Source organism: Heterodontus francisci, chromosome 8 (assembly GCF_036365525.1).
Source record: "Heterodontus francisci isolate sHetFra1 chromosome 8, sHetFra1.hap1, whole genome shotgun sequence".
NCBI lineage: Eukaryota > Metazoa > Chordata > Chondrichthyes > Heterodontiformes > Heterodontidae > Heterodontus > Heterodontus francisci.
This window is the reverse complement of record NC_090378.1, coordinates 114448894-114471586: the sequence shown is the minus strand read 5'-3', so window position 1 is coordinate 114471586 and position 22693 is coordinate 114448894. Positions and strand designations below refer to the sequence as shown.

Sequence of the window (22693 nt, the reverse complement as noted above, 5' to 3'; positions counted from 1 at the left end):
CTTTTGCTTGATCACCTGAGAGATTCCGGAAATAACATCCTAAATTGGCCATGGTTTTTTCCCTGTAGGTTTTGCTACCAGCAGGTGTGAGACCCACTTGTGACTGACAAGACTGCACATATAGGATAAGCATCCACAAAGCTAGCATCTGTCCTCACTCTCCCCTTTCAAATAGATTCTCCAATTAACAAAAGAAAAAAACATGCATTTATATTACATCTTTCATGACCTCAAAGCATCCCAAAGTGCTTTACAGTCAATGATGTGTTGTCACAGTAATATAGGAAACGCTGCAGCCAATTTGTGCACAGCAAGATCCCACAAACAGCAATAACGACCAGATAATACTGATGTTGGATGAGGGATAACTATTGACCAGGCCAGCAGAACACCTCGTCTCTTCACAATTGTGACCTTGCCATCTTTTACACCCAAGAGAGAAGACGGGGCCTGGGTTTAACATCTCATCCGAATGGCAACACCTCCGACAGTGCAGTGCTCCCTCAGTACTGCACTTATGTGACAGCCCAGGTTGTTGGAAATCTACAATCGGCAGAATCATTATGACTGACGCAGGTTGCTGTTCTGGGTTTCACACACCTGTAAACTTGGTCACAGTTATGCCCAGCAGTAATTCGCAGAGAACAAAGTGAAGGTACAGGTCCGTCTTCAGGAAATGGGGCAAACGATATTCTTCCAACCATCTCAAAAGCCCATCCACGCTCTTGGTCTGAGATCAAACACAGCATCGAATCGGTATTTTAAGGGATGGACATTCCATAAACCTTCCAGCTACTGGCTACATTCCCAGCATACAAGGAATAGGACAAACTGTGAACACTTGGATAAATACACGGAACTGAACGGAAGCCTTATTCAAGCTTTCACTTGTGTTTTGGCTTCCATCTTGCTACCAAGGATTGTTATTAAGAGGGGAGAAGTTGAAGAGGAAGCCCAGGCCAGAGAATCAATGCTGCAGTGTTGTACTCTAAACTTCGAGCACATGAGCAGTGAATTTACCTTTTGCTATCTCCACTGCTGTTCATTCAGATCCTGCACTGTATTTACATCCCCACCCCCGAGACCTCCACCACTGAGGCTGCTCCAGAGCCAGTTCCCCAGGAAAACGGAGTTCAATCTCTCAGATTCTCACTCGTGTCTCTCAGCCTGACCATGTTTCAATGGGACACGCAGGCAGTTGGAATTAGGGAGGATTTGGATAGCAATTCATCTGAGGAAAAGTTGGGAAGTGGGTGAGAGAGAGATTTCCAACAGGGTGTGTACAAACAAGAGCTGGAACTACACAATGCAGCACTGACTCTTGGAGCCCCGCTGTCTTGATCATGGTGCCACCACTGTGAGCATCCCATTGGTGACGTTAGTCACTCTTTCCTGACTGCATCTCGTAAAGGAAGCTCCTGTCCGCTGAATCCCAATTTTCACCCCTCCTGTCCCCGCCCAAGGAGTCATGCTGGGGTCCACTCTGGTAGGCACTGCCAATCCGAGTGCCCACACCTCAGGCAGGCACCCAGATAGTGGCGTTGGGGGTTTCCTTGGGGAATCTCTTCAATGGATACTGTAAATTCAGCAGAATATCAATGGGAACCCCATCTGTGCGACTCCGGTCTCCCCACTCCTGATGTAATTCCAGGCATGAGAACATCATTCTTCTAGTGTATACTGGCTCTAGGAATCAAACCACTTTGGTCACACATGTTGGGCCTGCCCAGCACCCCCATCCCCCACACCCCAACTGGTGCTGCAGACTCCGAATAATCCTCACCCACCCCTAACTACAGAGGCAACATTACGGCTAAGGCAATAGAAACAGAAAGTTCTGGAAATACTCAGCAGGTCAGGCAGCATCTGTGGAGAGAGAAACAGAGTTAACATTTCACATCTATGACCTTTTATCAGAACTGGTAAAGGTTGTAAATGTAATAGGTTTTGAGCAAGCGAAAGGGGAGAGGGGGAGAAGAACAACAAATGGGGAAGGTGTGTGATAGGGTGGCGGGCAGGAGAGATTAAATGACAAAAGGTACAAAGCCAAAGGGAGTGGTAATGGGACAAATAAAGAAAGAAAAGATGCGTCTGGTTGAGGTGTAAATGCCAGGATAGCAGCAACATAAAGTAGAGGGATTAAGAAAAAAAAAAGAAACAACTAAAAAAAAAGGGCAGAGGTCATGACCTGAAATCGTCGAACTCAGTGTTGAGTCCGGAAGGCTGTAAAATGCCCAGTCGAAAGATGAGGTGCTGTTCCTCGAGCTTGTGTTCATCTTCACTGGATCACTGCAGGAGGCTGAAGACAGAAGCCAGAGTGGGAGCAAGGTGGAGAATTGAAATGATAAGCAATCGGAAGCTTGGGATCATGCCATCAGACTGAGCGGAGGTCTTCCGCAAAGCAGTCACCCAGGCTACATCCCCAGTGTAGAGGAGACCACATTGTGAGCAGCGAGTACAGTATACTAAATTGAAAGAAGTACAAGTAAATCACTGCTTCACCTGAAATGAGTGTTTGGAGCCTTGGAGGATGAGAGAGGAGGGAGGTAAAAGGGCAGGTGCTGCACCTCCTGCAATTGCAGGGGAAGGTGCCGTGGGAAGGGGACGAGGTGTCGGGGATGGTGGAGGAGTGGACCAGGGTTTCGCAGAGGGAACGATCCCTTCGGAATGCTGACAGGGAGGGGAACTTATGTTTGATGGTGGCATCATGCTGGAGGTGGTGGAAATGGTGGAGGATGATCTGTTGAATACAGAGGCTGGTGGGGTGGAAGGTGAAGACAAGGGGAACCCTGTCGCGGTTCTGGGAGGGAGGGGAAGGGGTGAGGGTAGAAGTGCGGGAAATGGGCCGGACACAGTTGAGGGCCCAGTCAACCACAGTGAGGGGAATCCTTGGTTGAGCAAAAGGAAGACATATCAGAAGTGCTGGTATGGAAAGTTGCATCATCAGAACAGATGTGACAGAGACAGAGAAACTGAGAGAATGGAATGGAGTTCTTACAGGAAGTGGGTTGTGAGGAAGTGTAGTCCAGGTAACTGTGGGAGTTTATGGGCTTATAGTGACTATTCATTGATTGTTTATTCCCAGAAATGGAGACAGAGAAGTCGAGGAAGGGAAGGGAAGTGTCAGAGATGGACCATGTAAAGGTGAGAGAAGGGTGGAAATTAGAAGCAAAGTTGATAAAGTTTTCCAGTTCGGGGCGGGAGCAGGAAACGGCACTGATACAGTCATCAATATACCGGAAAAAGAGTTGGGGGAGGGGGCCTGAGTAGGACTGGAACAAGGAATGTTCGACATATCCCACAAAAAGACAGGCATAACTAGGACCCATGTGGGTACCCATAGCAACACCTTTTGCGAGAAGGAAGTGAGTGGAGTTGAAGGAGAAGTTGTTCAATTTGAGAACAGGTTCAGCCAGGCGGAGGAGGGTGGTGGTGGATGGGGACTGGTTGGGCCTCTGTTCAAGGAAGAAGCGGAGAGCTCTTAAACCATCCTGGTGGGGGATGGAGGTGTAGAGCGATGGACATCCATAGTGAAGAGGAGGTGGTTAGGGTCAGGAAACTGTTAAAGTGACAGAGGGCATCGTAACAGTCATGGATGTAGGTGGGAAGAGACTGGACCAAGGGAGAAAAATTAGGAGGAAATCAGTTCAGTGGGGCAGGAACAGGTTGAAACAATGGGTCTGCCGGAACAGTCCTGTTTGTGGATTTTAGGAAGGAGGTAGAAGCGGGCTGTCCGGGGTTGTGGGACTATGAAGTTGGAAGCTGTAGAGGGAAGATCTCCAGAGGAGATGACCCGTCGTAGACAGTAGCTTGATGTTCGGTGGTGGGGTCATGGTCCAGGGGGAGGTAGGAGGGGCCCATCATCACACTTACACACTCACTTCACCAGAGAGCAATCGGAAGCAGGAACCCTGGATGATTTTAACCCCCAACTCCCGCCCGCCCCCCGACCTAGCGAGGCACCTGCACCCGGCCTAGTGACACTCCAGTTTTCACTGTTGCCCTCACCGAAACCAGGGCAGGTCAGCACAGAGTGTGCTCTCAGCCTGGGGCTCTCTCATCGCAAGGCTCAGTGTCATACCAGGGCTTCACTTCACTCACTCAGCTCTCAAGACATTTGACAGTCTAACTTGATTCTGTAGCTTGTGTGATGAAGAGTAAGGAGTCTGGGTCCAGGGTATCCTCCAGTCCAGCCACCAAAAGCTGCTTTATTCAGGCGCAGAGTGGATAGCTGGGCACAGGGGATAGCTGCAGTGACGGGGAACACACAGGGTGCTGCATTCGTTTAACTATATCTGTGTACCCTACTCCATCACTTAGGCCTCACCATATCGGATGGCACTTCAGGCTGCAGCTCCCAGCACTTGTCTTTTAGAACGTAGAGCGGAATCTGTCCAAAAACCTGAAAAAGGAATAGCTCCATTAATCACTCCCGCCCGATCTCTTCCCTGATGCAAAACGTTTTTTTCCTGAGCTGGCCAGGGGATGCATGGCAACGTCAGCAAATAAAAGCACTGCATTCAAACATCGCCCGGCTCACAGCTGCTGTCATGGTAACAGAGGGAGCCGATTAGGATCAGCAACTCTGATTGGTCACATTCCTGATGATTTGATCACATGACAGCCCGCTGCCAACCGCCACACCCGGTCAAGCAACCTCCTTTTTCACTGTCGCTAATATTTTTGTACAGAATGAACAGGAATTCAAAGAAAATGCGGGGGGGGGGGGTGGAAAATCCACAATTTTTAAAAAACGGGCCTGTGGTTTTTCTCCAGCTTCTTCTTCACATAAATTTTTCAAACTGGATTGAATTGTAAGTCATTGTTTTAGCAAGACTTAGTTGATTTATTTTTTACTATAACAGTCTTCTAAAGTTTTAAATTAAAAGGGTTTAGTCATGGCAGGAGAGCTTAAAGCCATGGTTTGCTCCTCTTGCTGCATGTGGGAATCCGGGAACATTTCCAGTCCCCGGGTCCAGCATGTGTGCAGGAAGTGTGTCCAGCTGCAGCTCCTGGAAGCTCGGGTTTCAGAGCTGGAACGGCGGCTGGAAACACTGTGGAGCATCCGCGTGTCTGAGAGAATCGTGGATAGCACGTTTAGAGAGGTGGTCACACCGCAGCTGAAGGGACTTGAGGAAGGAAGGGAATAGGTGACCACCAGGCAGTCCAAGAGAATCAGGCAGGTAGTTCAGGAGTCCCAGAGGGGATTCTATAGTCAGGGTAACAGATAGGCGCTACTGTGGCCGTCAACGTGACTCCAGGATGGTGTGTTGCCTCCCTGGTGCCAGGATCCGTGATGTCACTGAACGGCTGCTAGGGCATCCTGAAGGGGGAGGGTGATAAGGCAGAGGTCATGGTACATGTTGGTACCGATGACACAGGTAGAAAGAGGGATGAGGTCTTGCATCAAGAATTCAGGGAGTTAGGCAGTAGACTAAAAAGCAGGACCTCTTGGGTTGTAATCTCTGGATTACTCCCAGTGCCATGTGCAAGCGAGTATAGAAATAGGAGAATAGCACAGATGAATGTGTGGCTTAAGAGTTGGTGCAGGAGGGAGGGTTTTAGATTCCTGGACCACTGGGACCGTTTCTGGGGAAGGTGGGACCTGTACAAGCGGGACGGTCTACATCTGAACCAGAGGGGACTAACATCTTTGCTGGTGGGTTTGCTAGTGTTGTTGGGAGGAGTTTAAACTAATTTGACGGGGGGACGGGATGCAGACTCCTAGCAGAATAGGGACACAGCTAAACACAGGAAAGCGAACAAGTCAGAGAGAATACAGCGGAAGTAAGTTTCAAGGGAGTAAGACCAGGATGGATGGCCTCTACTTTAATGCCAGGAGTATTACAGGTAAAACGGATGAGTTAAGGGCAAGGATTGACACGTGGAAGTGTGATATAGTAGCCATCACGGAGACATGGTTGAGAGAGGGGCAGAATTGGCAGCTCAATATCCCGGGATGTAGAATCTTCAGGTGAGACAAAGGAGGGGGTAAAAGAGGAGGGGGCATTGCAATATTAGTTAAGGAGTCAGTTACTGCAGTAAGGAGCGATGATATCTTGGAGGGGGCATCAAATGAAGCTTAATGGGTAGAGTTTAGGAATAAAAAAGGGACAGCCACATTGCTAGGTGTTTATTATAGACCCCCAGATAGTCAGCGGGAAATTGAGGAGCAAATATGTGCGCAATTCGCAGAGGTGTGTAAAAATAATAATAGGGTAACTATATTAGGTGATTTCAACTTTCCCAACATTAATTGGGATAGTCATCGTGTTAAGGGCTTAGATGGAGTGGAGTTCTTAAAATGTATACAGGACAACATTTTAGCTCAATATGTAGAGGATCCAACAAGGGAGGGTGCAGTGCTGGGCCTAAATCTGGGGAATGAAGCCAGACAGGTGGTTGATGTGTTGGTGGGGGCGCATTTTGGTGATAGCGACCACAACATGGTACAATTTAAGCTTGTTATGGAGAAAGAAATAGACAAGTTGCAAAAAAAGCTTTTGGATTGGGGGAGAGCGAATTTTAGTAAAATAAGGCAGGATCTGGCCAAGGTAGACTGGAAAGAGTTACTTGTCGGGAAATCTACAGAAGAGCAGTGGGGGGCATTCAAAAAGGAAATGGGGAGGGTACAGGCCCAACATGTTCCCTCTAGGGTAACAGGTAGGAGCAACAAGCCCAGAGAATCATGGATGACCAGAAACATTCAGGATACGACGAGAAGGAAAAGAGAGGCTTTTAGCAAATACAAGGAGAGCAAATCAATGGAAGCATTAGTGGAGTACAGAAAGTGTAGGATGGAGCTTAAGAAAGCAATTAGGAGAGCAAAGAGGGGACATGAGAAAGCTCTGGCTGGTAAAAGTAGGGAAAATCCCAAGATATTCTATAAGTATATCAATGGGAAGAGGATAACCAGGTAAAGAGTAGGACCCATTAGGGACCAAGGGGGAAATTTGTGGGTGGATCCAGAGAACATTGGTAGCGTGTTGAACGAATACTTCACATCTGTCTTCACCCAAGAGAATGAGGATCTAGATATGGAAGTCAGAGAGAGTGACTGTGAGGTTCTTGAGCAAATTGTCATAGGGAGTGACAAGATATTGGAGGTCTTGGCAGGCTTAAAAGTAGACAAATCTCCAGGTCCGGACGATTTGCATCCCAGGATGCTGCGGGAGGCGAGGGTGGAGATTGCAGGGGCTCTGACCCTAATTTTTAATTCCTCTCTGGCCACGGGGGAGGTGCCAGAGGACTGGAGAACAGCTAATGTGATCCCACTATTTAAGAAAGGTTGTAGAGATAAGCCATGGAACTACAGACCAGTGAGTCTCACGTCAGTGGTAGGGAAACTATTGGAGAAAATTCTGAAGGAGAGAATCTATCTCCACTTGGAGAGGCAAAATTTGATTAGGAATAGTCAGCATGGCTTTGTCAGAGGGAGGTCATGCCTAACAAATTTGATTGAATTTTTTCAGCATGTGACCAGGTGTGTAGATGAGGGTAGTGCAGTTGATGTAGTTTACATGCATTTCAGCAAAGCCTTTGACAAGGTCCTACAGGGGAGACTTATCAAGAAAGCAAATGCATATGGGATACAGGGTAACTTGATAAGGTGGATTCAAAATTGGCTTAGCTGTAGGAGACAGAGAGTGATGACAGACGGCTGTTTTAGTGACTGGAAGCCAGTGTCCAGTGGCGTACCACAAGGATCTGTGCTGGGTCCCCTATTGTTTGTCATTTATATAAACGACATAGATGACTATGCGGGGGGTAGGATCAGTAAGTTCGCGGATGACACAAAGATTGGCCGAGTGGTTAACAGTGAGGTTGAGTGTCTTGGGTTACAGGAAGATATAGACGGGATGGTCAAATGGGCAGAAAAGTGGCAGATGGAATTTAACCCTGAAAAGTGTGAGGTGATACACTTTGGAAGGAGTAATGTGACACGGAAGTATTCAATGAATGGCCTGATACTGGGAAGTTCCGAGGAACAAAGGGACCTTGGTGTGTTTGTCCATAGATCTCTGAAGGAAGAAGGGCAGGTTAATAGGATGGTGAAAAAGGCATATGGGACCCTTGCCTTTATCAATCGAGGCATAGATTACAAAAGCAGGGAGGTCATGTTGGAGTTGTTTAGAACTTTGGTAAGGCCACAGCTGGAGTACTGTGTGCAATTCTGGTCACCACATTATAGGAAGGATGTGATTGCACTGGAGGGGGTGCAGAGGCGATTCACCAGGATGTTGCCTGAGATGGAACATTTAAGCTATGAAGAGAGGTTGGATAGGCTTGGGTTGTTTTCACTGGAGCAGAGAAGACTGAGGGGTGACCTGATCGAGGTGTACAAGATTATGAGGGGCATGGACAGGGTGGATAGGGAGCAGCTGTTCCCCTTAGTTGAAGGGTCAGTTACAAGGGGACACAAGTTTAAGGTGAGGGGCAGGAGGTTTAAGGGGGATTTCAGGAAGAACTTTTTTACCCAGAGGGTGGTGACGGTCTGGAATGCACTGCCTGGGAGGGTGGTAGATGCAGGTTGCCTCACATCCTTTAACAAGTACCTGGATGAGCACTTGGCACGTCATAACATTCAAGGCTATGGGCCAAGTGTTGGCAAATGGGATTAGGTAGATAGGTCAGGTGTTTTAATGCATCGGTGCAGACTCGATGGGCCGAAGGGCCTCTTCTGCATTGTATTATTCTGTGACTCTGTGATAAAGTGACCTGGAGATTAACCTTAAAATCCTGGAGACTCCTGGCAACCGCTCAACCCCACTTTGAAGAAAGAATTGTGCATTTATATAGCACCTATCACAACCTCAGGATGTCCCAAATTGCTTTACAGCCAATGAAGTTCTTTTTTGAAGTGTGGTCACACATTGTTATGTAGGAAACACAAAGCTTTATTTGCGCACAGCAAGATCCCACAAACCACAATGTGATAATGACCAGATGTGGGGGTTTTAGTTTAATAATGCTTGTTGTGGGATAAATATTAGCCAAAACTCTCAGTGAACTCCCACAGGTTTCTTTGAAATAAGATCTTTTATGTTCACCTGAGAAAGCAGATGGGGCTCAGTTTAACCTATCATTGGAAAGAATGCACCTCTGACAAGGCAGCACTGTGAGTGTCAGCCTGAATTATGTACTCAAGTCTCTGGAGTGGGATTTGATTCCCTGACCTACTGACCCAGGTGAATGTGCTATAAATTGTGCCAACAGTAAAAGGTGTCTTTTTAAAACTGCAGGTCAAACAGTTGAGGCCCCTTAACTAGTGCTTTTTCACAAGACACACACTGTCATGAGAACAATCACAGGAGGCAGCATTGAGGTTGCTTTGAGCACCTCACTGATCTCAGCAAGGGGGTTGGATACAGAGTAAAGCTCCCTCTACACTGTCCCACCAACCACTCCCAGGGCAGGTACAGTATGGGTTAGATACAGAGTAAAGCTCCCTCCACACTGTCCCATCAAACACTCCCAGGGCAGGTACAGTATGGGTTAGATACAGAGTAAAGCTCCCTCCACACTGTCCCATCAAACACTCCCAGGACAGGTACAGCACGGGGATTGGCTGCTCTCTGATTGGGAATACTGAGTGTTGAGAGCCTCAACAAGGTGCAGCTGAGAGTACTGGTGGCAGTTGGAGGTTGCAGAGGTGGAGAGAGGAGCTGCACTGAGCAAGGGAGAGCAGCTACCAACAAGCAGAGGAAAACTCCAACAACAGTCTCCATTAAAGAGAAGAAAGGGACATTTTGTGGAAACAAGGCTTTGTCTGGAGGTGGGTGCTGAACACCAGTAATTTACTTTGGACTGTTGGGGGAGGAACAAGTGGCTGGAACAACAAAGGGTGGGGCTGCCAATTCAACAGGAATCTGTGCTGCTGCAAAAGCACACAGGAAAGCTCCCTCCCCACCCCAATTGCCAAGCCTGGGTCAGCTGAAGCTGCCCAGCTAAACAGACGGAAGGGGATAGATAGTGCCTGGGCAGCTTCAGCTGACCCAGGTGAAGACGACTCCCCCAACCAGAAGACCGGAAGACCAACTTCAAAGACTGTTTTAAGTGTACTGTGAGCACCACCTCCAGAAAGCAAGTCATCCCTTCCAGCCTGTCTTTACCTCTCCTCTCTTACCTCAGCCTCTCCACTAACCTGTTGTTTGTTTGTTTGTCTTTTCAAATTTTTCTGTGAATCTGTAATTTAGTGTGCAAGTCCACAATTTGGGGTGGGTTTAGCTCTTGGACCCATGGCAAGCCCTTCATCACCGGTGGCGGGGCCCTCTACTACCTACGCAGCTGCAGCTTCTGTGGCTGCCCACGTGGCCCCGTCACCCTTTAAATTATTGACATGCAGCCATGGGGTGAAGAGCTATCCCCACCCCAACATGTCTATTGAGGCCTGCGTTAAGGCAATGGCCGTGGTTGTCGGCCCCTCGGCCATTGTTGCGGCCTCAAAAATGTATGGGAAGGCTGTGTTCTTTTTGAAGACCGAGCGGGCGGTGTCCCTGGCCCTGAGTAAAGGGCTCACTGTGGGGGGGACCTTCCTGCCAGTGGACCCTCTGGGGGCCACTGCGCATCGGATAATGTTGTCCAACGTCCCACCCTTCATTCCCAGTGAGCTGCTCCTCCCCCACCTACACCATCTGGGGGAGGTGAGGTCGGGGATCACCCCAGTCCGGCTTGGTCTTCGGGAGCACAGCCTCCAACATGTCTACTCCTTCCGCCGCCAGTTATTTATGCAGCTGGCGCGGGAGGAGGACACGGAGGGCCAATTTAATGTGGAGTTCCAGGGGACGGCCTACCGCGTCTTTTGGACCTCGGACGGGGCGCGGTGCCACGTCTGCAAGGGGGTGGGGCATGTTCGGAAGAACTGCCCCAACCTCCCGGCCGCCAGCTCCACCTCGGCGGCCCAGAGTGGTTCCACAGCACCTCCTCCCACTCCCCCCGCACATCCAACAGACACCGCTCAGTCGGTTCCGGAGGCTGTGGTTTTCACAGCCTCTGGCGGGGAGGGGAGCGTCCGTCCGAGCGGAAGGAAGACGCGGGGAAAAAAGAAACATCGTGAGGCGCGTCCCCTGGACACTTTGACTCAACCCGAGCCTGAGCTCAGCCCAAAGCCCATTCCCATGGAATCCACCTGTCCCAGGGCTGGGCTCAGGCCCAGGGTGACTAAAAAAGGAAAAAAGGGTGCGGAGGCGGAGGCCTCTGATGACATGGAGGTCTCTGAGTCTCCGCGCCCAAGTGCGAAAAAGAGGAGAAGGCACCCCTCCACAGAAATAACACAGGGCCCTGAGGTGCAGGGCCCATCTGTTGGTGGGGAGCTGCCTCCTGTTTCTGGTCCTCAGGTGCCCCCTACCGCCACCACCAAGGCTGCAAAGTCCGGGCAGGTGCTCCCTATTCCTCAGGATGGAGGGGAGGGGATGGCCCCGGTACGTGAGGCCCCTCCTGAAGGAGTAAGTGGGGCCCTGCTTGTGGTGGGGGAGCCTGGGGAAACCGCCCATTCTGCCACTGCTACTGGGTCGGGTGTCCTGAATGAAGGGGAGGGCGAGGCCCCAGAGGGTCGGGCCTCCCAGCCGGAGTCCACCACCAACCAGGAGACACCCGACCCAGTTATAACTGAGAATGCTGCCCCATCTGCTGGGCCTGTGGGTGCTGGCGGAGCGGGAGATGGCCTCCTCTCGCCGCCTCCAGTCTCGGCTCCGGCTGGTTTCCCGGAGTCCGGAACTTCTGTCTCCCCTGGACCAGTCATTGGCCTGGGGATGGAGGTGGAGGGGGGTCCTGAACCGCTGGTGCCTACAGGCTCCAGTTTCACAATAGAACCCAGAGAGGACTCCTCCGCCATCGATCCTGGGGGTGGGATCGTGACGGAGGCGGGACCAGCTGGCGCGGCCGGGACGTCCGCCCCACAGTGTGTGGTGGATGTGTCGGCCGCTGGCGGTGACGACCCGGAGGAGGATGGGGATTCGGTGCGGGGCACGGAGGATGATCTTGATTCCATCGCCAGTGAGGTGGTGGAGTCCCTCGTGCCTCCCACCGAATCTCCTCTCATCCCCACGGCGGAACTCCGGGATTTCCTCGCGGCTTGCAGAGGTTGCCGCAATAAAGTTCAGCTGGCCCTCGACCGTTGGTCGAATCTGGCGCTGATCATCCAGTCCGTCCGTGCCGCCCTTAAGATAGCGGGCAAGCGCGCAGACGTGAAACTGGTTGAGAGGCGCCGTTTTAATGTGTTCCTCAATGGGTTGCTGGGGGAGTGGAGGGCCAGGTGCACTTCCACTCCCTCCTCACAGTGAGCTGTTGGTGACGGGTTTTACGTACCTTTGACATGAAGATAACCATAGCCAGCCTCAACATCAACGGCAGCAGAGGGGCTCACCGCAGATTTCACAATCTCTCAGTCCTTAGGGAAGGGAGATACGCGGTGAGCTTTCTGCAGGAAACCCACACCGTTCCGGGAGACGAAGCCACCTGGCTCCTGGAGTGGCAGGGTGGGGTCTACATGAGTCACCTCACCCCTATTTCTAGTGGGGTGGCTATCTTGTTGGCCCCGACTTTTCAGCCGGAGATCTTGGGGGTCAAGGAGCTAGTGCCGGGCCGCTTGCTCCACCTCGCCGTTCGCCTGGGTAGCGTGCCGCTCCACTTTGTGAACGTGTACGCGCCCAGGCCCGGCGCTTTGCAAGCGCGCTTCTTTGAAGAAGTGTCCGCTCTCTTGAGCTCCATCGACAGCGGCGAGTGCATCATCCTCGGGGGGGATTTTAACTGCACCCTCGAGGTGGGGGATCGCTCCGGTCCCCAGCGCGGCCAAGCGTCGGTGGAGAAGTTGAGGGGACTGATCAGCTCCCTTAACTTGGTGGACGTCTGGCGGAATCTCCATCCCGACTCCAGCGCCTTCACGTGGAGGTCTGGAGGAGGGGGGTCGCGAATCGACCGCCTCTACATTTCGCAGGCGTACGTCTCCCGCGTTTCGGCGGCCTCCATGCGGCTGGTGCCGTGCTCGGACCACCGCCTGGTGTGGGCGGAGTTCACTCCGCTCCGCACGCGGGCGGGGTCCGCGTACTGGCACTTTAACAACCGGCTGCTGGAGGACGTGCGATTTCGGGACTCGTTCTGTCGATTCTGGGCCGACTGGAGAAGGAAGCAGGGGGGCTTCCCCTCCTTGAGGCTATGGTGGGATGTGGGCAAGACTCACATCCGCGTCTTCTGTCAGGAGTACGCGAAGGGGTCGACCAAGAGGCGGGAAGCCGAGGTCGGGCGCCTTGAGAGGGAGGTGCTCGACTTGGAATCCCGCCTCGGTCATGCCGTCGCGGACCCGGCCCTGTGGCAGGCGTACAAAGAGAAGAAGGGCGCGCTGAGGAACCTGCAGCTCATAGGGTCCCGAGGCGCGTACGTGAGGTCGCGGATCCAGATCCTGGAAGATTTGGACCGCGCCTCACCCTTCTTCTACTCGCTGGAAAAATGGCGGGGGGTCCGTAAGCAGCTCGTCGAGCTGCTGGCCGACGACGGATCCTCCATCACGGATCCGGAGGGAATGGGCCTCCTGGTCCGGACGTATTACAGTGCGTTGTTCTCTCCGGATCCGTCCAGCGAGGATGCGCGCAGAGTTTTGTGGGAGGACCTGCCGCAGGTCAGCCCGGAGGGCGCCGAAGGATTGGAGGCTCCGCTCACGTTGGCGGAGCTGACTGGCGCCCTCCACCAGCTCTCGAGGGGCAAATCCCCAGGGCTGGATGGGTTGACCGTGGAGTTCCTCAGGGCGTTCTGGGACGTCCTGGGGGACGATTACGCGCGGGTCCTGGGGGAAAGCCTGGCGACCGGGGAGATGCCCCTCTCGTGGCGCAGGGCGGTCATCGTCCTGCTGCCGAAGAGGGGCGATCTCCGCCTGCTTAAAAACTGGCGTCCGGTCTCCCTCCTCAGCACGGATTATAAGATCTTTGCCCGGGCTATGTCTACCCGCCTGGGCTCCGTGCTGGCCCACATGATCCACCCCGACCAGTCCTACACGGTCCCGGGCCGGTCCATCCAGGACAACATCCACCTGGTCCGGGACCTGATCCATCTTTCCCAGAGGACTGGTCAGTCGGTCGCCTTTCTCTCCCTCGATCAGGAGAAGGCGTTCGACAGGGTGGATCACGATTACCTTTTCGGGACTCTGCGCGCTTTCGGACTCGGGCCGCATTTCGTGGCCCGGGTCCGACTTTTATACGCCGCCGCAAAGTGTCTAGTCAAAGTTAACGGGTCCTTGACGGCGCCCCTTCGATTTGGGAGAGGAGTGCGTCAGGGGTGCCCCATGTCCGGCCAATTGTATACCATCTGCGTGGAGCCCTTCCTGTGCCTGCTTCGCAGGAGGTTGACGGGATTGGCTCTGCGCGAGCCGGCCATGCGGGTCGTCCTCTCGGCTTACGCCGACGACGTGCTCCTCGCAATCACAGATCCCGTTGACTCGCGGAGGATGCGCGACTGCCAGCAGACCTTTTCTGCCGCGTCCTCCGCGAGGATCAATTGGGAGAAATGTTCCGGACTCCTGGTTGGTCAGTGGCGGGTGGATTCCCTGCCGGAGGAGATGACACCTTTTGCGTGGAGCACCACGCACCTCCTCTATCTGGGAGTCCACCTTAGCCCCGCTGAGGAAGCCTGGCCGGCAAACTGGCAGGAGTTGGAGGCGAAAGTCACCACTCGGCTGGGGCGCTGGACAGGACTGCTCCGAGTGCTTTCCTACAGGGGCCGAGCGTTGGTCATAAACCAACTGGTGGCCTCCATGCTGTGGTACCGGTTGGTCACTTTGGCCCCGCCCCCTGTATTTGCCACCAAGATCCAGAAGAAACTCGTCGATTTCTTCTGGGGCAAGAGGAAACACTGGGTCTCTGCCGCGGTCCTGAGTCTCCCGATCGAGGAGGGCGGTCAGTCGCTGGTGTGCGTCCGCACCCAGGCTGCGACTCTCCGCCTTCGGACCCTGCAGAGATACCTGTACGTCGAGCGTCCTCCCAGATGGTGTGCGCTGGCGACGTATTTTTTCCGCCAGTGTCACTGCCTTCAAGACGACACGCAGCTCCCGGTGGAGTCCGTTAGCCGCGCCTCTCTGAGGGAGTTGCCTGTCTTTTACCGGGATCTTTTCCGAGTCTGGAACATGGTCGCCTCCAGTCAGGGCGCTCCCCCGCCGGCGGAGGAGAGCGCCTCGGCTGTCCGGGCGGCCGACTCCGGGGACGGTCCGGCGGGCGGAGGAGTAGCCGAAACCCCCGGGACGCCCCTCACTGCGGGTGGCGAGGGGGCTCGGGAGTGCGGAGCGATCCCGGCCGAGCTGACCCCCGCTGGGCCGGAACTGCTCATCGGACCCAGGCCCCGAAACCCTCCTCGGGAGCCGGTCCCGCACAACCCGAGCCGCCTCTCGGGAATGCCCTCCGTGCCATTCCAATCGGCGCGGAGGGGTTTCCTGTACGGGCTGCTCCTGCACACTTTCCACTTCCTCGCCCTCGTCAGCCGGCCGGACACGCCCTGGCGGTCCGCGTTGCCAACTGGCGGCGAGGGGAAACCCCGATGGAGGTCTCTCTACGCGGGAGTCTTCCCCCTTTACATCGGGGACCTGGGGTGGAGGGTGTTGCACAGAGCAGTCCCGTGCAATAGGCTTTTAAGTAGGTTCACGGACTCCCAGGCCAGCTGTACTTTCTGCGGCCTGGACGAGTCCGTGTTCCACATTTATACGGAGTGTGCGAGGTTGCAGCCCCTATTTGAGTATCTGAAGGGGCTGCTCCTCAAATTCTGGCTGCACTTCAGTCCCACGCTCCTGATCTTTGGGCACCCGGTGCGGAGGGGCTTGGGCCAGGAGGAGGATCTCCTCGTCGGTCTGCTCCTGGGCCTGGCCAAGGTGGCAATTCACAGGTCCAGGTTGCGGGCCGTCGGGGGGTCCGTCCTCCCCGATTGCCTGCCCCTCTTCCGCGGTTACGTTCGCGCCCGGGTGTCCCTGGAAAAGGAGCATGCGGTGTCCGCCGGTACGCTTGAGGCCTTCCGCGACCGGTGGGCACCGCAGGGACTGGAGTGCATTGTCGACGCCGAGAATGGCATTTTAATTTGAGTTTTTTTTTTTTTTTTTTTGTTTATTTATCTGGTTTTAATAAAGTTATTTTCAAAATATAAGTGTGTATATAAAGGGGGCCTGAGGAATAAAGGCCCCCTCGACATAAAAAATATATAAAAGGGGCCTGGGGTATAAAGGCCACCTTAAAAAAAAAAAAAAAAAAATGGGGTTACATATAAAATATACACTTCCTCAATTGATAATTGGAATAAATCAATCCCGTCTGGGACTATATGGCCCAAAAAAAAAAAAAAAGAAAAAAACGGGGATTGGCTGCTCTCTGATTGGGAATACTGAGTGTTGAGAGCCTCAACAAGGTGCAGCTGAGAGTACTGGTGGCAGTTGGAGGTTGCAGAGGTGGAGAGAGGAGCTGCACTGAGCAAGGGAGAGCAGCTACCAACAAGCAGAGGAAAACTCCAACAACAGTCTCCATTAAAGAGAAGAAAGGGACATTTTGTGGAAACAAGGCTTTGTCTGGAGGTGGGTGCTGAACACCAGTAATTTACTTTGGACTGTTGGGGGAGGAACAAGTGGCTGGAACAACAAGGGGTGGGGCTGCCAATCCAACAGGAGTCTGTGCTGCTGCAAAAGCACACAGGAAAGCTCCCTCCCCACCCCAATTGCCAAGCCTGGGTCAGCTGAAGCTGCCCAGCTAAACAGACGGAAGGGGATAGATAGTGCCTGGGCAGCTTCAGCTGACCCAGGTGAAGACGACTCCCCCAACCAGAAGACCGGAAGACCAACTTCAAAGACTGTTTGTTTTAAGTGTACTGTGAGCACCACCTCCAGAAAGCAAGTCATCCCTTCCAGCCTGCCTTTGCCTCTCCTCTCTTACCTCAGCCTCTCCACTAACCTGTTGTTTGTTTGTTTGTCTTTTCAAATTTTTCTGTGAATCTGTTATTTAGTGTGCAAGTCCACAATTTGGGGTGGGTTTAGCTCTTGGACCCATGGCAAGCCCTTCATCACCGGTGGCGGGGCCCTCTACTACCTACGCAGCTGCAGCTTCTGTGGCTGCCCACGTGGCCCCGTCACCCTTTAAATTATTGACATGCAGCCATGGGGTGAAGAGCTATCCCCACCCCAACATGTCTATTGAGGCCTGCGTTAAGGCAATGGCCGTGGTTGTCGGCCCCTCGGCCATTGTTGCGGCCTCAAAGATGTATGGGAAGGCTGTGTTCTTTTTGAAGACCGAGCGGGCGGTGTCCCTGGCCCTGAGTAAAGGGCTCACTGTGGGGGGGACCTTCCTGCCAGTGGACCCTCTGGGGGCCACTGCGCATCGGATAATGTTGTCCAACGTCCCACCCTTCATTCCCAGTGAGCTCCTCCTCCCCCACCTGCACCATCTGGGGGAGGTGAGGTCGGGGATCACCCCAGTCCGGCTTGGTCTTCGGGAGCACAGCCTCCAACATGTCTACTCCTTCCGCCGCCAGTTATTTATGCAGCTGGCGCGGGTGGAGGACACGGAGGGCCAATTTAATGTGGAGTTCCAGGGGACGGCCTACTGCGTCTTTTGGACCTCGGACGGGGCGCGGTGCCACGTCTGCAAGGGGGTGGGGCATGTTCGGAAGAACTGCCCCAACCTCCCGGCCGCCAGCTCCACCTCGGCGGCCCAGAGTGGTTCCACAGCACCTCCTCCCACTCCCCCCGCACATCCAACAGACACCGCTCAGTCGGTTCCGGAGGCTGTGGTTTTCACAGCCTCTGGCGGGGAGGGGAGCGTCCGTCCGAGCGGAAGGAAGACGCGGGGAAAAAAGAAACATCGTGAGGCGCGTCCCCTGGACGCTTTGACTCAACCCGAGCCTGAGCTCAGCCCAAAGCCCATTCCCATGGAATCCACCTGTCCCAGGGCTGGGCTCAGGCCCAGGGTGACTAAAAAAGGAAAAAAGGGTGCGGAGGCGGAGGCCTCTGATGACATGGAGATCTCTGAGTCTCCGCGCCCAAGTGCGAAAAAGAGGAGAAGGCACCCCTCCACAGAAATAACACAGGGCCCTGAGGTGCAGGGCCCATCTGTTGGAGGGGAGCTGCCTCCTGTTTCTGGTCCTCAGGTGCCCCCTACCGCCACCACCAAGGCTGCAAAGTCCGGGCAGGTGCTCCCTATTCCTCAGGATGGAGGGGAGGGGATGGCCCCGGTACGTGAGGCCCCTCCTGAAGGAGTAAGTGGGGCCCTGCTTGTGGTGGGGGAGCCTGGGGAAACCGCCCATTCCGCCACTGCTACTGGGTCGGGTGTCCTGAATGAAGGGGAGGGCGAGGCCCCAGAGGGTCGGGCCTCCCAGCCGGAGTCCACCACCAACCAGGAGACACCTGACCCAGTTATAACTGAGAATGCTGCCCCATCTGCTGGGCCTGTGGGTGCTGGCGGAGCGGGAGATGGCCTCCTCTCGCCGCCTCCAGTCTCGGCTCCGGCTGGTTTCCCGGAGTCCGGAACTTCTGTCTCCCCTGGACCAGTCATTGGCCTGGGGATGGAGGTGGAGGGGGGTCCTGAACCGCTGGTGCCTACAGGCTCCAGTTTCACAATAGAACCCAGAGAGGACTCCTCCGCCATCGATCCTGGGGGTGGGATCGTGACGGAGGCGGGACCAGCTGGCGCGGCCGGGACGTCCGCCCCACAGTGTGTGGTGGATGTGTCGGCCGCTGGCGGTGACGACCCGGAGGAGGATGGGGATTCGGTGCGGGGCACGGAGGATGATCTTGATTCCATCGCCAGTGAGGTGGTGGAGTCCCTCGTGCCTCCCACCAAATCTCCTCTCATCCCCACGGCGGAACTCCGGGATTTCCTCGCGGCTTGCAGAGGTTGCCGCAATAAAGTTCAGCTGGCCCTCGACCGTTGGTCGAATCTGGCGCTGATCATCCAGTCCGTCCGTGCCGCCCTTAAGATAGCGGGCAAGCGCGCGGACGTGAAACTGGTTGAGAGGCGCCGTTTTAATGTGTTCCTCAATGGGTTGCTGGGGGAGTGGAGGGCCAGGTGCACTTCCACTCCCTCCTCACAGTGAGCTGTTGGTGACGGGTTTTACGTACCTTTGACATGAAGATAACCATAGCCAGCCTCAACATCAACGGCAGCAGAGGGGCTCACCGCAGATTTCACAATCTCTCAGTCCTTAGGGAAGGGAGATACGCGGTGAGCTTTCTGCAGGAAACCCACACCGTTCCGGGAGACGAAGCCACCTGGCTCCTGGAGTGGCAGGGTGGGGTCTACATGAGTCACCTCACCCCTATTTCTAGTGGGGTGGCTATCTTGTTGGCCCCGACTTTTCAGCCGGAGATCTTGGGGGTCAAGGAGCTAGTGCCGGGCCGCTTGCTCCACCTCGCCGTTCGCCTGGGTAGCGTGCCGCTCCACTTTGTGAACGTGTACGCGCCCAGGCCCGGCGCTTTGCAAGCGCGCTTCTTTGAAGAAGTGTCCGCTCTCTTGAGCTCCATCGATAGCGGCGAGTGCATCATCCTCGGGGGGGATTTTAACTGCACCCTCGAGGTGGGGGATCGCTCCGGTCCCCAGCGCGGCCAAGCGTCGGTGGAGAAGTTGAGGGGACTGATCAGCTCCCTTAACTTGGTGGACGTCTGGCGGAATCTCCATCCCGACTCCAGCGCCTTCACGTGGAGGTCTGGAGGAGGGGGGTCGCGAATCGACCGCCTCTACATTTCGCAGGCGTACGTCTCCCGTGTCTCGGCGGCCTCCATGCGGCTGGTGCCGTGCTCGGACCACCGCCTGGTGTGGGCGGAGTTCACTCCGCTCTGCACGCGGGCGGGGTTTGCGTACTGGCACTTTAACAACCGGCTGCTGGAGGACGTGCGATTTCGGGACTCGTTCTGTCGATTCTGGGCCGACTGGAGAAGGAAGCAGGGGGGCTTCCCCTCCTTGAGGCTATGGTGGGATGTGGGCAAGACTCACATCCGCGTCTTCTGTCAGGAGTACGCGAAGGGGTCGACCAAGAGGCGGGAAGCCGAGGTCGGGCGCCTTGAGAGGGAGGTGCTCGACTTGGAATCCCGCCTCGGTCATGCCGTCGCGGACCCGGCCCTGTGGCAGGCGTACAAAGAGAAGAAGGGCGCGCTGAGGAACCTGCAGCTCATAGGGTCCCGAGGCGCGTACGTGAGGTCGCGGATCCAGATCCTGGAAGATTTGGACCGCGCCTCACCCTTCTTCTACTCGCTGGAAAAATGGCGGGGGGTCCGTAAGCAGCTCGTCGAGCTGCTGGCCGACGACGGATCCTCCATCACGGATCCGGAGGGAATGGGCCTCCTGGTCCGGACGTATTACAGTGCGTTGTTCTCTCCGGATCCGTCCAGCGAGGATGCGCGCAGAGTTTTGTGGGAGGACCTGCCGCAGGTCAGCCCGGAGGGCGCCGAAGGATTGGAGGCTCCGCTCACGTTGGCGGAGCTGACTGGCGCCCTCCACCAGCTCTCGAGGGGCAAATCCCCAGGGCTGGATGGGTTGACCGTGGAGTTCCTCAGGGCGTTCTGGGACGTCCTGGGGGACGATTACGCGCGGGTCCTGGGGGAAAGCCTGGCGACCGGGGAGATGCCCCTCTCGTGGCGCAGGGCGGTCATCGTCCTGCTGCCGAAGAGGGGCGATCTCCGCCTGCTTAAAAACTGGCGTCCGGTCTCCCTCCTCAGCACGGATTATAAGATCTTTGCCCGGGCTATGTCTACCCGCCTGGGCTCCGTGCTGGCCCACATGATCCACCCCGACCAGTCCTACACGGTCCCGGGCCGGTCCATCCAGGACAACATCCACCTGGTCCGGGACCTGATCCATCTTTCCCAGAGGACTGGTCAGTCGGTCGCCTTTCTCTCCCTCGATCAGGAGAAGGCGTTCGACAGGGTGGATCACGATTACCTTTTCGGGACTCTGCGCGCTTTCGGACTCGGGCCGCATTTTGTGGCCCGGGTCCGACTTTTATACGCCGCCGCAGAGTGTCTAGTCAAAGTTAACGGGTCCTTGACGGCGCCCCTTCGATTTGGGAGAGGAGTGCGTCAGGGGTGCCCCATGTCCGGCCAATTGTATACCATCTGCGTGGAGCCCTTCCTGTGCCTGCTTCGCAGGAGGTTGACGGGATTGGCTCTGCGCGAGCCGGCCATGCGGGTCGTCCTCTCGGCTTACGCCGACGACGTGCTCCTCGCAATCACAGATCCCGTTGACTTGCGGAGGATGCGCGACTGCCAGCAGACCTTTTCTGCCGCGTCCTCCGCGAGGATCAATTGGGAGAAATGTTCCGGACTCCTGGTTGGTCAGTGGCGGCTGGACTCCCTGCCGGAGGAGATGACACCTTTTGCGTGGAGCACCACGCACCTCCTCTATCTGGGAGTCCACCTTAGCCCCGCTGAGGAAGCCTGGCCGGCAAACTGGCAGGAGTTGGAGGCGAAAGTCACCGCTCGGCTGGGGCGCTGGACAGGACTGCTCCGAGTGCTTTCCTACAGGGGCCGAGCGTTGGTCATAAACCAACTGGTGGCCTCCATGCTGTGGTACCGGTTGGTCACTTTGGCCCCGCCCCCTGTATTTGCCACCAAGATCCAGAAGAAACTCGTCGATTTCTTCTGGGGCAAGAGGAAACACTGGGTCTCTGCCGCGGTCCTGAGTCTCCCGATCGAGGAGGGCGGTCAGTCGCTGGTGTGCGTCCGCACCCAGGCTGCGACTCTCCGCCTTCGGACCCTGCAGAGATACCTGTACGTCGAGCGTCCTCCCAGATGGTGTGCGCTGGCGACGTATTTTTTCCGCCAGTGTCACTGCCTTCAAGACGACACGCAGCTCCCGGTGGAGTCCGTTAGCCGCGCCTCTCTGAGGGAGTTGCCTGTCTTTTACCGGGATCTTTTCCGAGTCTGGAACATGGTCGCCTCCAGTCAGGGCGCTCCCCCGCCGGCGGAGGAGAGCGCCTCGGCTGTCCGGGCGGCCGACTCCGGGGACGGTCTGGCTGGCGGAGGAGTAGCCGAAACCCCCGGGACGCCCCTCACTGCGGGTGGCGAGGGGGCTCGGGAGTGCGGAGCGATCCCGGCCGAGCTGACCTCCGCTCGGCCGGAACTGCTCATCGGACCCAGGCCCCGAAACCCTCCTCGGGATCCGGTCCCGCACAACCCGAGCCGCCTCTCGGAAATGCCCTCCGTGCCATTCCAATCGGCGCGGAGGGGTTTCCTGTACGGGCTGCTCCTGCACACTCTCCACTTCCTCGCCCTTGTCAGCCGGCCGGACACGCCCTGGCGGTCCGCGTTGCAATCTGGCGGCGAGGGGAAACCCCGATGGAGGTCTCTCTACGCGGGAGTCTTCCCCCTTTACATCGGGGACCTGGGGTGGAGGGTGCTGCACAGAGCAGTCCCGTGCAATAAGCTTTTAAGTAGGTTCACGGACTCCCAGGCCAGCTGTACTTTCTGCGGCCTGGACGAGTCCGTGTTCCACATTTATATGGAGTGTGCGAGGTTGCAGCCCCTATTTGAGTATCTGAAGGGGCTGCTCCTCAAATTCTGGCTGCACTTCAGTCCCACGCTCCTGATCTTTGGGCACCCGGTGCGGAGGGGCTCGGGCCGGGAGGAGGATCTCCTCGTCGGTCTGCTCCTGGGCCTGGCCAAGGTGGCAATTCACAGGTCCAGGTTGCGGGCCGTCGGGGGGTCCGTCCTCCCCGATTGCCTGCCCCTCTTCCGCGGTTACGTTCGCGC

At 55.4% G+C, this 22693-nt stretch overlaps 1 protein-coding gene across 1 annotated transcript in view; it reads right to left on the bottom strand.

Annotated features, from left to right (window-relative positions):
• LOC137373085 (regulator of G-protein signaling protein-like) overlaps window positions 1-22693 on the bottom strand; it is a 176344-nt gene that overhangs the window by 2778 nt on the left and 150873 nt on the right. The window contains exons 3-4 of the mRNA XM_068037949.1: window positions 4328-4402; window positions 601-730 (exon numbers count right to left, since the gene is read on the bottom strand). Of these exons, the coding sequence (XP_067894050.1) occupies window positions 601-730; window positions 4328-4402 (205 nt within the window). The remainder of the gene's footprint in view (window positions 1-600; window positions 731-4327; window positions 4403-22693) is intronic.